General features: G+C 37.6%; 1 protein-coding gene across 2 annotated transcripts in view; it reads left to right on the top strand.

Moving 5' to 3' along the window:
- The window catches only part of LOC121729648 (arrestin homolog), a 139,430-nt gene that overhangs the window by 111,463 nt on the left and 13,817 nt on the right, over positions 1-14,150 (top strand). For both annotated transcript variants that reach the window (XM_042118222.1, XM_042118221.1), the window contains one exon: positions 11,753-11,814. In XM_042118222.1, the coding sequence (XP_041974156.1) occupies positions 11,753-11,814 (62 nt within the window). The remainder of the gene's footprint in view (positions 1-11,752; positions 11,815-14,150) is intronic.

Genomic DNA, 14,150 nt, shown 5'->3' with positions numbered 1-14,150 from the left:
CGTGGGAGAGCCATGCTTCGGCACGAATGGGCCGGCTCGACCGGATAAATACCACGTTCTCACAGAAAACCGGCGTGAAACAGCGCTTGCGCTGTGTTTCGCCGAGTGAGTGAGTTTACCGGAGGCCCAATCCCCTAACCCCTACCCTATTCCCTTCCCTACCCTCAACTATTCCCTTCCCTTCCCTACCCTCCCCTATTACCCTATTCCCTCTTAAAAGGCCGGCAACGCACTTGCAGCTCTTCTGATGCTGCGAGTGTCCATGGGCGACGGAAGTTGCTTTCCATCAGGTGACCCGTTTGCTCGTTTGCCCCCTTATTTCATTAAAAAAAAAACTTACTATCAACGCCCTCTGCCCCTAACATGCAGGTACTAATAAAAAAGTGTCGAGGTCAAATCAAGGTCAAATATCGTTCTGTCTAGCCTTCAGATTTACGCCGAACATGCGATAAGGAACTTCTTTCCCATACAGCCGAATAAAGGTGCTCCTCCTTTTTAGTCTGTCACCAGACTATCTCAGCAACCGCGATAGCTAGAAACTTATTAATTTTCACAAGTTGTAATTGCTGCAATCATTTCAAGCCTGATCACCGAATTTTCAGGTATGTATTATAATATTGTATGTTATTAGCAATCATTCCTTTGGCAATTCATAATTAACTTAATATAAAATGATGACAAGATAATATAAAAGTATACCGGGAGTGGAAAGGCTTTTACCATCCGGTGCACGGCACTTAACTTATTAAAACCTCATTACATACTCCATTCCAGGTTGAGGTGTGGACACACTGTGTAATATAAACTATTTTTAGCTTATTTTATGTTATAGTAAAAACTTAGGTAATATTTAAACAAACAGGAACTTGGTTTCTACGCTACAGATTACTATAAAAGCTAGCGCGCACTACGAGTTTTTGCCGCGCGCTTACTACAATTAAGATAATAAATTAGATTAGGGCTCGGGACCGGTATTTTTTAATCAGGTTAAAACGCTCTTTAACCAGGATTTTGGACAAGTGTTCGCTTGGAGCGAAACTGAGATGCGAGCGGTATTGCCTGGTTGATTCCTCGCGGAAAGTAACTAGTGCAGTGATAATTATCTTCCATCCCTTTCTAGTGCACCATCTAATAGCTAATGTCTAGAATGTGTGGACAATGGGTGAGAGTCGTGGTGTGTGTGTGAGTGGGCGGGGCGAACATAATCGCGAACGGTTCTTACCGGTATTTTGAGCAGGAGCAGTTTCATTTTGCTCTTTGAACAAAACCAGGAATAATTTCGGTACGTTAGAGCGGAATCGAAATGAAAACGCTCTTTTGGAAATGTATGGCGTTTCTAACGAACAGGATCGCGAAGATTAACGAGGTTTCCGAGCCCTGAATTAGATTAATAATCGCGAGGCAGAAAGTCGAGTGCGCGCTTGGTCTAAGGCTCAAATCACACCGAAATTGCAGCGCAGCGGCGAGCATTTTCAGTGTCATAATATGATTTTAAACTTTATCTTCATTATAATTGTAATACATAGTATCGATTGAGAAACTTCGCGCGTCTCGCGGCCGCGCGTGGATATGTTATGGATATGATAAAGTTTAAAATCATATTATGACACTGAAAAGCTGGTGCCGCTGCGCTGCCATTTCGGTGTGATTTGATACTGTTAAATTCTTCTCGTAAAAAATTACCATGGTACGACTAATACTCTAGTCTCTGATATTATAAAGGCGAAAGTTTGTTTGGATGTATGGATGTTTGTTACTCTTTCACGCAAAAACTACCAAGCGGATTTTCAAAATGGGGGAGGTGTTATGTTCGTTTTCTTATGTTCAACGATTACTCCGCCGTTTGTCAATCGATTTTCAAAATTTTTCTTTTGGTATATAGGGTATCATCTCGATTTGATATTTTATTCACAAAAGTGGTGATCTGATGAAGGATCCATAAGTTATCGAGGGAACTCCTCAAAATTTTTAGGAAAACATGTGGTGACTTCGGTTTCGTAAGAAGTATTCTAAGCATATGCTACCAACAAGTAAGATTTTGCACCGAGGTATACCTGGTATACCGTGGTTCGGAAGGTGAGCTGAGAGAACTCCTGATTCTTTATAGATACAAGTTTGGGAGTTTCGGCGTTGTTTTAAGAACGGAAAGCATATGCTACTATGCAAATTACATTCATCATCATCATCATCACTACAATATTATACTATGCATCGTCCCATGATTATGAGCCTATTATGACCCTGTTATTGGTACTTTTCATAGTCTTTTAGATCGAGACTCGAGTTTGTCAAGCGATAATTTTAAAAAAATCTATACATAATATTATAAACCTGAAGAGTATGTTTGCTTGAACGCGCTTATCTCAGGAACTACAGGTCCGATTTAAAAACGTATTTCAGTGTTAGATAGGTAGCTCATTTATCGAGTAAGGCTATAGGCTATATATTACCACGCTAAGACTAATACGACCAAAGAAACTCAGGAAAATGTGAGAAAAAACGGGGGAAATATTAGATATGGTTTATCTCACGAACTACTGGGGCAATTTTTATGACAATATTTGGCACAGATATAGAGTAGACCACGTGAAGGGAGTATAGGTATTTTTTATGGGACAATGTACGGTTTCCGTAAAATTCCTAATAATCGCGGGCGAAGCGCGGGACATCTAGTAATATAATAATTTTGATACTTTTTTCCAAAAAAAAACTACAGTGTTTCTGATCCTACTTTCAATACTGCAACGTCTAGGTTCTAATATAATATTTTATTATTTATAATATATTGTTGTAACAAGTTGAAAATCTAGTAAATAACTAGCTGACCCGGCAAACGTTGTTTTGCCATATAAATATTTTTTAATAATGTGAACAGCCCTTATTACTATATGAAAAATAGATGTTGGCCGATTCTCAGACCTACTCAATATGCTCACAAAATTCCATGAGAATCGGTCAAGCCGTTTCGAAAGAGTACGGGAACGAACATTGTGACACGAGAATTTTATATACATATAAGATTAATACCGCGTTCTAATTACTTGTTAAAATTGACTATTTTTAACATAGAATGAATTAACAGTAAATTGAGCCTCTTGAAATTACACTCAATAATAATATTCTATGGCGCTAATATTAGCAAAGGGTACCCCAGGGGAATTGTCTGTTCCCAGTAATGTTTGTTTTGGATTAGCCGTATTTATTTTAATGAAAAGCTATAAATACATAGGTTAGGTAAGGTTATTTAAGAGAATAATATTATGCTTAAAATATATATAAACAAGCTTTTGCCCGCGGCTTCGCTCGCGTTAAGAAGTATTATTATATACAAACTTTCATCCCCTATTTTAATCCCTTGGAGGTGGAATTGATCAGAATCCTTTCTTAGCGGATGCCTACGTCATAACATCTACCTGCATGCAAAATTTCAGCCCGATCCGTCCAGTGGTTTGGGCTGTGCGTTGATAGATCACCATGTCAGTCAGTCACCTTTTAGTTTTATATATAAAAGAAGAAGAAGATAATCGGCCAAGTGCACTAGTCGGATTCGCGCACGAAGGGTTCCGTACCATTATAGAGCAAAATTTTTATACGTGGGAGAGCCATGCTTCGGCACGAATGGGCTGGCTCGACCGGAGAAATACCACGTTCTCACAGAAAACCGGAGGCCCAATCCCCTACCCTATTCCCTTCCCTACCCTCCTCTATTCCCTTTCCTTCTCTTCCCATCCCTACCCTCCCTAATTCCTCTTGAAAGGCCAGCAACGCACCTGCAGCTCTTCTGATGCTGCGAGTGTCCATGGGCGACGAAAGTTGCTTTCCATCAGGTGACCCGTTTGCTCGTTTGCCCCCTTATTTCATAAAAAAAATAGTTTTTTGTATGGGAGCCCCCCTTAATTTTTTATTTTATTCTGACATTATTATTAAATAACACATATAAGTGGGACTTTGTGAAAAATTCAAGCACCTATATGTTGCCATTATTGATGTAGAGCAAAAAAGACCAAAAAAAAACTGGAGATCGACAGACGGACAGACAACGAAGTCATAGTAATAGGGTCCTGTTTTTACCCTTTGGGTACGGAACCCTAAAAATGTGGTTGAAATGGGTACGGAACATGTAAAATGTTCAGTTTGCTTAGGGCCATTATACAGGGTGCAATTAAACCTTCCTACCAATTTTTTTCCAGGGCTTAGGTATCATTAGAAAAGTCCATTTAATCAAAAAATTGGGTGTTATTTTTTTTTTCAATGACATAATATTTTGTCCCATTTAAAATCGTTGCAGAACGGTCACTCGCGGCGCGGGGGAATGAGAGGGGGTGACGCGCGATGAGGCGCGCGCGCGGGGGTACGTCACGCGCGGCCGACGCATCGTGTCCATTAATTATTTACTTTAAGTTATGTTTTGTTATTTTTAAATAACCCTAATAATTTTTAATTTATGTAATACTAACCAATGGACCACACTGTAGTCTGAAATAAAGATATTTGATTTGATTTTGATTTGATTAATTGTAGTGGTTTTTGGGATAACTTTCGGCAAGTATTTCTCAACATTTTAGTGCTGAGTGACTATAAAAGAAAAAATACGTTTATTTTTAACAAGGATCAATGTATCAAAATTTGGCAGGAAGGTTTAATTGCACCCTGTATTATCATACCTCAAAATAAATAACTTTCTCGATATGTAAGCGCACCCTACATTTTCTTGTTTGAAGTTTTTTCTGGCTTACATAATATTATGCGTTTACATAAACATTAAACATGCATCGTACCAAATCCTGAGTTTTGATACAACAACGTACATTTTATTAACACGCTTTTCACCGGTTTTCTGTATACACAATCTTGCTTCCATATTTTACCTATGGCTGACATAAAATATATAACAGGTAGAATATATACGTTCGCCATTTTTCTTAACAATAGTCGGTGGAATACCTCCATATTCCGCTAATGCGAGGTCTGTTCCCCTTCCGCGTCGCGCAGTAAACCATAAATAATTCACATTATCTTGCTTTGCTGAGCATATTTTTGTCCGGGGTGTAACTGATGAGATGTCGCGCAAAATATGAACTATGTTTTGGTCATTCGTTATGTACAGTTTCGCTGTAACATTTAAAATAATAGTCAGCAACATCAAAATATGGCATTTGGCATGAACTGGTTTCTTCCATAAAGCTGCATTAGGTTTACTGTTTTTAGTACCATAAAGGAAATTGATTTCTAGGCAGTTGACGGACCTACGTCATTTGGTCGGCGTATGTCAATTCAATGTAAGCTGTGACCGGTCGGATGGGTTTGACTTAACGCGGCCAAATTACTTAGGTCAGCCATCTGCCTATGAATGAACTTCTCTGATAGTACATTAAATTTTAAAAATATTTAATTGATCATACATCACTTGGAATCAAGCCTTCGATTGATGAGATTGATCATCAACTGCGATACAAAGGTTTACCCAAGACAGCGGATGCGTTTCCTATACCATTGAATACATCTATACTAATAATATTATAAATCCGAAAGTCTGAAGCCTTCAAGTCCAATTTTGTATGGACATATTTTGAGTCCCGGGAATAGGATACTATTTATCTCGGAATAATGTACAGTTCCCGCGCGATAAACGCATGCCCGCAACTCCGTTGCGTCATCTAGTCAAAATATTAATAAGCAAAAATCGCTAAAGCCTGTGCCTTGTGCTACACCGCTTAGGCTAAATTTAGCTCATTCTATCCGTCGCCGCTTAATCCTTTTGTAAACAGTGGACGAAATATTTTTCTTGCTTTTATCCTCTGCTTAATATCATGAATTACGTCACGGAGAATTACTCATAGTTAATTAGGTATTAAAGACTTTGTTTTATGTATTCTTTGATTTATTAGTACAGAGCTACAGACCTACAAGCATAGCTTAGAGCATTATGATTTATGACGTCGCGTCATTGTCATAAGCGCTCATGTAATGCCCAATGCGCGAATGAAAAGCAACTGTCAGTCAAAATGACAATTCGTAATTTGGCCGCATGAAAAGAAGTTGGATGATATTCTCATGCGGGCTCCACACTCGCGGCGCGAAAGTGGTTTCGCAGCATTGTGTTTGCGCTTCGCGGCTTCGTATTTGTACGCATCGTGTTCACGGCGCGTAGCATCCGCGAATCGCGGCAGCCGCGAGTGTAGAGCCCGCATCAGGAAAGTGGGCGTGAAAAGGCTCTCAGAAGCCACATTACAAGATGGCGGCGTTGGTTCTGTGGTTCTGTTTCGGCCAGAATAAAAAAGTTTTAAAAAGCCTTGAAAGATTGCCATTTTATGTTATCATACAAAACTTAAGTTTTGTAAACAAGGGATTGTAAGCCAGGTGTTGCGTGCAACATCGGGACTCGTAAATTTTTCGGGAATAAAAACTGTCCATTGTCCTTTCCTTGGACTCAAAGTATGTTCCTATAACCAAATTTTGTCTAAATCTACAGTGTAAGCGTTAAGCAGTAACAGACAAGGTTTCACATTTGTTTTATTATTAGGGATTCTATTGATTTTGCCATTTATTTATATATTCAAATTGTATCCATAAAAACAGGACTCTATTACTAAGACTTCGTTGTCTGTCCGCCTGTCTGTCTCTCTTCAACTCTCCTGGCTGTATCTCAAGAACCGCTATAGCTAGACTCTTGAAATTTTCACAGATTGTGTATATACACAATCTGTTGCCTCTGTAATAACAAATACTAAAAACAAAATTAAAATAATATTTAAGTGGGGCTCCCATACAACAAACGTGATTTTTTTGGCTTTTTTTGCTCTAATCAATAATGACAACAGGTAGGTACTTAAATTTTTCTCAAAGTCCTTAATTATATATGTACTTCAATATTTAAAAATAATTTTAAAATAAAATAAAAAATTAAGTGGTAAAGAAGGCCAAAAAGTCGCGTTTGTTGTATGGGATACAACAAACGCGACATTTTGGCCTTTTTTACTCGATATCAACAATGGCAATAGCTAGGCTCTTGAAAGTTTCATAATGGCCTTAATTATATTATGTGCACTTCAATAATTAATAATAAAATAAAAATTTAAAGGGGCCTCCCATACAAAAAACACAATTTTAGGCCTATTTTTGCTCTATAACGGTACGGAACCCTAAATGCGCGAGTCTGACTCGCACTTGGCGGATTATTCTATAAAAACTGGACTATTTAAAAAAAACCCATTAAAACATCACAACTCTAGTAAAACTGTATTTAAAACACCGCGTCCGTTACCTAGTTTATGTTCAATTTATGGTGCTATAAACATCGACTATGGAAATATTATTCCAAAATAAAAATGGCTGACGTGATTAGCAAATAAAATTATGCACAAAATATTATACTTTTATTATAGAATTATCACTAGATAGGTCTTTAGCAATCTAGTAAATATTAATTCTTTGTAAAAGCGTACGTAATAAATAAATAGATTTTTTAACCGACTTCCAAAAAACGAGGAGGTTATAATATGTTCGGCTGTTAAAATGTATTTTTTGAGGGTGCTTGCATTATATTCCGGCACTGGGTACTTAGATAACTAGCATTAGATTCGCTGAACGCCTCCGTGGTCCAGTGGTTTAGAGCGCGGCTCTTGACTCGGATGTCGTGGGTTCAATTCTCGCGTTGGAAACATGTTATTTCCAAGTTTGGTTAGGACAATGCAGGCTGATCACCTGATTGTCTGATAAGTAAGATGATCCATGCGCCATGTGCATGTAAAAAGTCGGTCCTGCGTCTGACCTCTCGCCAGTCGTGTCGGTCTTCCGTCCCACTGGGTTATGAGAGTAAAGGAAAAGAGATTGCTCTTGTGTGTGCGCACACACTTATAGGGACTATAAAATTACTCCTGCGTAGCTGGCCTGATTTCAATGAAACTGGCCACCGTCACCGAAACCGGTGTGCGAGTTATTATTAGATTCGCTGTTGCTAGACCGTTAGAATTAACAGACACAGAGACATTTTACAATTACAATTATAGGTAATATTACGCAAAGGTCGTAGCAGAGGGCAATACTAGCACATACAGTAAATAATCCGAACTAAATCCGACATGCTGCACACGTCATAGCAGAATATTGACAGAAACGTTGTCAAACGTCATACAAAGCTTCTTAGGGTTCCGTCTACGAATAATAAAAACTAAGGAATCGTAACTCCCATGCTATCACCGTTTTAAATTTGGTTCCTTTTGATCTGTCATGTAACGTCAGCCTAGTACTGCTCAAGGTCACCTAGATATTGCAAATGTATTGAAATGTGTACCAAAGGTACACTTTTTTGACAAGTATTGTGGAGCATGTTTTTTGACGGAGTTACTTTTCCTTAGTTTTTATTATTCATAACCCTACGAATAATAAAAACTAAGGAAAAGTAACCCAAAGGGTAAAAACGAGACCCTATTATTAAGACTTCGTTGTCTGTCCGTCTGTCTATCTGTCTGTTTGTCTGTCTGTCTGTCTCCAGGCTATAACTCAAGAACAGTAATAGCTAGAGAGTTGGAATTTTCACAGATTATGTATATCTATTGCCGCTGTAACAACAAATACTAAAATCAAAATAAAATTAATATTTATGGGGGGCTCCCATACAACAAACGTGATTTTTTTGGCTTTTTTTGGTCTATATCAATAATGACAACAGGTAGGTACTTGAATTTTTCTCAAAGTCCTTAATTATATATGTACTTTAATATTTAAAAATAATTTTAAAATAAAATAAAAAATTAAGTGGGGCTCCAATACAAAAAATACAAATTTTGGCCTAATTTTGCTCTATAATGGTACGGAACCTTTCGTACGCGAGTCCGACTCGAATTTGGCCGATTTTATTGTTTATTATCTATACTGGTGCTGCCTCTAGCGTGAAAACATTGCGGACTTAATAATAATACATCTTTCTGTATTTTTCCCAAAATTAAAGATTTAATGAGAGGTTTCACTTTTACCAACTCCGAAGAGGCAGTGATAGCGTTCAATCAGCACGTAGAAAACATGCCTTCAGATCTGTGTTCCTCCTGTTTTAAAAAATGGTTGGATCGCTTAAAAAAATGTTTAGAATGTAAAAGAGAGTATTTTGAAAAGCAATAAACATAATATTTCGGTTATAACACGTCGTTTTTTTAAATCTCATTTGTAAATCTTTTGTTACTAAAGGAGTGAAGTAGAGAACTACATTATTATTTTGTGATTTCCGTGTCTGTCATCAACTCTGTCGAGTATCAAACAACAAAACTAAATCCCCCATACGTGGTAGTAATTGGGAAACCGAAACGCTACCCAATTACAGAATATCTTGTCAACAAGCACCTCTATCACGACGGAATAAAGTTCATAATGTATTTCATGTTGTTAAGGATATACGAAATACCCGCAAAAGCCAAGTTTTGACGAAAACACCTTTAGGCGGTCGCAATTCTGTATTTTTTGAGGATAATACAGTACGATGTACATGGATTTTTATGATGAAGGTTTTATGGAAAAAGTGTGGGCCTTTATCATCATAATATTAATAGGCGAAAGAAAAACTTTGTAACCCTTTTTACGAAAAAATGGGGAAACGTAGGTGCATGAAATTTTGCACAGTTATAGTTTATATGGTGAAGGAGTGCATCGAACTAATATTATTTTATAATTATGCTTTTATCATATATTTTTTTAACAAATAAAACATTACACACACTACAACACACACACATGAGCATTGACAGATTTTTGAGTGAAAAGCCTATACATACGAGTTATACTGTTTTATTTATGGTTGAAGTCTGTTGACAACAAATTGACAAATTGAAAATGGATTATAGTTTTTGTATTGAATCTAAGATAATATTAGACAATGCTTACACGGCCAGTCGCCCAATGGTCGAAATTCGACCTTAGTTTCAACGACATTAGGACTACTACCTATCCTCCTATTCCCGATCTAGATATATATACCCATATATATCTAGATCGAGAAGAGTTGAAAAAAATATATGATAAAGTCAATATTTTTTACAAAATATAGGTAGTAGTCCTAATGTCGTTGAAACTAAGGTCGAATTTCGACCATTGGGCGATCTCTAGTATAATTTATTAGATAGCTTGCCATGGTATAAAAGTTTTCTTGATAAATATTACCCGGCTTGTCTTTACAAGAAACTTAAAGTTAAGTACTCCATACCTAACGTGGCCATTTTTATTTTCTATCAAAACGGATCATCGTCAAAATTATAGTGGGAGTGATTATTTTTGCGATTTCAAACGATTACCTTTATGGCCCGCGCCATCGGAAACGTTATTATAGAAATACCAAACAGATTTTAGCGTTTGGTAGGTATTAGGTACTCGAGCACGGCGCGGCGTTGGTGTTGGAAAAACATAATATTAATATATTCCAGCATAACAAACATACTCGGGGATTACTTGGCTGCTTTCTGAAAGTGTATCTTGGTTTCAATGCGAAAACGGTACAATTTGGTTTTTCGACCTTAAAATTAATATACCTAGCGGAATAGAGAAACAAAGGCCTGAGAAAGAGAGATGTCACTATCAGTAACACTGAGTGGTAAAAAGAGTCCAGTCGGCACGTGCCGCACGTTGAGAATCTCATAGAATTCATGTTCATGCTTGTGTAAGTGTATACGTACACATATTTTTCACACAATATATGAAAACCAATTTCGGTTTCAATTGACAGCTCGAGATTGTTACTACACTGCTAGGTAAATTAACTTTATGGTTTCGACGTTGTCTGCGGGGACACCGGAACGGAGTACCGGATAAAGAGACAGTCCCATTCAAAACGGGACGTATGGTCACGTTATCCATACCAAACTTCATCATAATCGGCTCAGCGCTTTAAATCTAAAGAAACAACAGACTGGCTGTGATAGACTCACACATATTTTATGCGTTTCGTATCGATAAATTTTATTATGGAAATTGAACATGTCATAAGGCTTACAGACTACAATGATAATATTTAATTTGGTCGTGTAGCAGATAAGGCATCTTTCGAAGAATACTATCAAAATATTGTTTAGCACATATAATATAACTAGAGATCACCCAATGGTCGAAATTCGACCTTAGTTTCAACGACATTAGGACTACTATCTATATTTTCTAAAAAAATATTGACTTTATCATTATTTTTTTCAACTCTTGTCTCTGGGACTTAGCTGATCTCAGACTGGCCGTGTAAGCATTGTCTAATAGTATATTAGATTCAATAAAAAAACTATAATCCATTTTCAATTTGTCAACAAACTTCAACCATAATTATAAGAGTATAATTCGTATGTATAGGCTTGTCACTTAAAAATCTGTCATTTCTCATGTGTGTGTGTTGTAGTGTGTGTAATATTTTATTTGTTAAAAAAAATGTATGATAAAAGGATAATTTCAAAATAATATTAGTTGGATGCACTCCTTCACCATATAATCTATAACTGTGCAAAATTTCATGCACGTACGTTTCCCCATTTTTCGTAAAAAGGGTTACAAAGTTTTTCGCTTGCGTATTAATATATAGATATGTGCTACATTGCAGTGCAATCTATTAAAGGCATCTTAATAGATTTCTTGAACACTGTTTTCTGTCGCTACGAAGCTCAATTACATTTTCTGGCAAAATATCACCAATACAGCCTTTGAATAAATTAGATATTTAAGAACAAACTTAAATAAGACCCAGAACGAAGAGCAAATTAGAATTTTCAATTAATATTGTTTGTTTCAGATTAAAGAACAAAACGAAATTGAATGCGGACGAGAATGGTGTAGCCAAGAGGGAGGAAATTGGTGAGTTTTCGCGTTTTTCGCTCGTAAATTTAGAAACATAAAGATTAAGGTTTCTTGTACACTGACGCGAAAACGGGACAAAAAATGATAGATCGTGATGCATTACCGTCTGAAGTTAAAACAGTCCTTAGAATGAACGCTAAAGCTAAGTACTCACATACGGTTTTGCTCGATTGAGCAATCACGTAGAGTAAAAACCACGGCTCGGGCTTTCGTCCACACATTCGGTTTTACTCAAAATCGAAGGAAATTAGATATAATTTACTTAATTCCATCGAGCCGGTTTGACGCGAGCCTTCCAGTTTTGAGTTTTGCGGTCCATACTGGGTGTTTTTCTCGATTTGGAGTAAAACTATCGAGTAACACCGTATGTGAGTAGGTACTTAGAATTAGGTACTTGAAATACAACAGTCTAAATTATCCTACGACGAAGACTAATTTGTCTCATATTATAATGGTCAAAAGTCTTAGGTCTTGAGTTAAGTCAGTCTTGGCTTAAGACTGACTACAGACTGTCGTGTCTTAGGGCCTTCGCCCACTGCGACTTTTAGTAGCGATGCAGTCGCGCCGCGTGCGACTATGAAGCACACGACTGCATCAACACTAACGCGCGTTAGTCGCATTTGCTACTCCATACAAAACTACATCAGTAAGAAGACATCCCTTCGCCTGAGGGTCGAATGTCTGCAGTCGCGCCACAAGGTCAACTTCAGTTCCTTTGTGGTGAGAGTACCGACGCATCTTCTGTCGACCTTTGAAGCGCAGAAATTCTGATCGACTGATGTGGTCTACTGAAGGTTCCGGGGGAGACTCCGGAATGAAGCGCGCGTCACGTCGCCGATAACTCGTGATAAAGTGTAATTATTAAGTGTATATAATTTATATGTATGTTAGTCATTAAGGTAAACATTGTATGGGCCTATGTAGCCTGATATAAACAAATAAATTAAATTAAAACACACAGCTAGCGACTGCATCGCGACTGCCAGGTGTGCGCTAGCCGCTAACACAATAATACGTATACGTACTCTCCCACGTAAATTTTTTACGTGGGAGAGCCATGCTTCGGCACGAATGGGCCGGCTCGACCGGATAAATACCACGTTCTCACAGAAAACCGGCGTGAAACAGCGCTTGCGCTGTGTTTCGCCGAGTGAGTGAGTTTACCGGAGGCCCAATCCCCTAACCCTTACCCTATTCCCTTCCCTACCCTCAACTATTCCCTTCCCTTCCCTTCCCTACCCTCCCCTATTACCCTATTCCCTCTTAAAAGGCCGGCAACGCACTTGCAGCTCTTCTAATGCTGCGAGTGCTCATGGGCGACGGAAGTTGCTTTCCATCAGGTGACCCGTTTGCTCGTTTGCCCCCTTATTTCATTAAATATATATATATAAGCTTTCTTTGCTTATAGTCTCATTTCCGTTAATTTTATCTTATTTACCAACGCTTGGTGTAGGCCTAGATTAGAAAGTGCTTACTATGCGTGTCTAACTGCTACCCACAGAACTTATTTAAAATGATTTCAATAAATTGTAATTGAAACCATAAGGAGCTTAAAAGATTAAATTAAAATTAAAATATCAAATCAAAATTGCTTCCCACTCTCAATCGAGCTTAGCGTTATGAAAAACTTTTATGAAACGTATTAATTTTCTAAATGTTTTCTTGAAAGGACGCCAGTTGTTTCAAACTGTTGTCGATTGTTATTTCAAGCGACGATCACTGCTGTTTATATTATTAAAATGTGTAGAGCACTTTTTGTTTCATTCTAATTAGATTTTTATCCGACGAAGAAAGGAAGGGTTTTGTTTTTCAAATCATTTAAGGCCTGAAAGACTTTGGGGTGACATATCCTATATTAGATTTTGGCTTTCATGTTTTGAAAATATACAATTTGAAATCGGCAGGATGATAACGTATTTTGCGACAGGTCTGCAACAGGAGCTTGACAGCAGAAATAGCACAATGCCTGCTGTCTGCCAAATAACGTTACCAACATTTCTGACAGATATCAGATAGTTCATAGCGTACACCATAAAGCTAATATACCTAGCGGAATAGAGAAACAAAGGCCTGAGCAAGAGAGATGTCACTATCAGTAACACTGCGTGGTAAAAAAGACGTGTGATACATGACAGCAGAACACTTTTTTTGACGTTCAGTCGGCACTTATCGGCACGTTGACAATTTAATCTCATAGAACTAATGTTCAATAATTATGCTTGTGTGTAAGTGTATAATACACACAGATGTAAACCAATTTCGGTTTCGTTTGACAGCTCGAGATTGTTGCTCTATTCCGCTAGGTATATTAACTTTATGGTGTACACTAACCA

This window comes from Aricia agestis, chromosome 8 (genome assembly GCF_905147365.1).
Source record: "Aricia agestis chromosome 8, ilAriAges1.1, whole genome shotgun sequence".
Taxonomy (NCBI): Eukaryota; Metazoa; Arthropoda; class Insecta; order Lepidoptera; family Lycaenidae; genus Aricia; species Aricia agestis.
The sequence above is the reverse complement of the archived record's forward strand: the minus strand, read 5'-3'. Positions and strand labels throughout refer to the sequence as shown.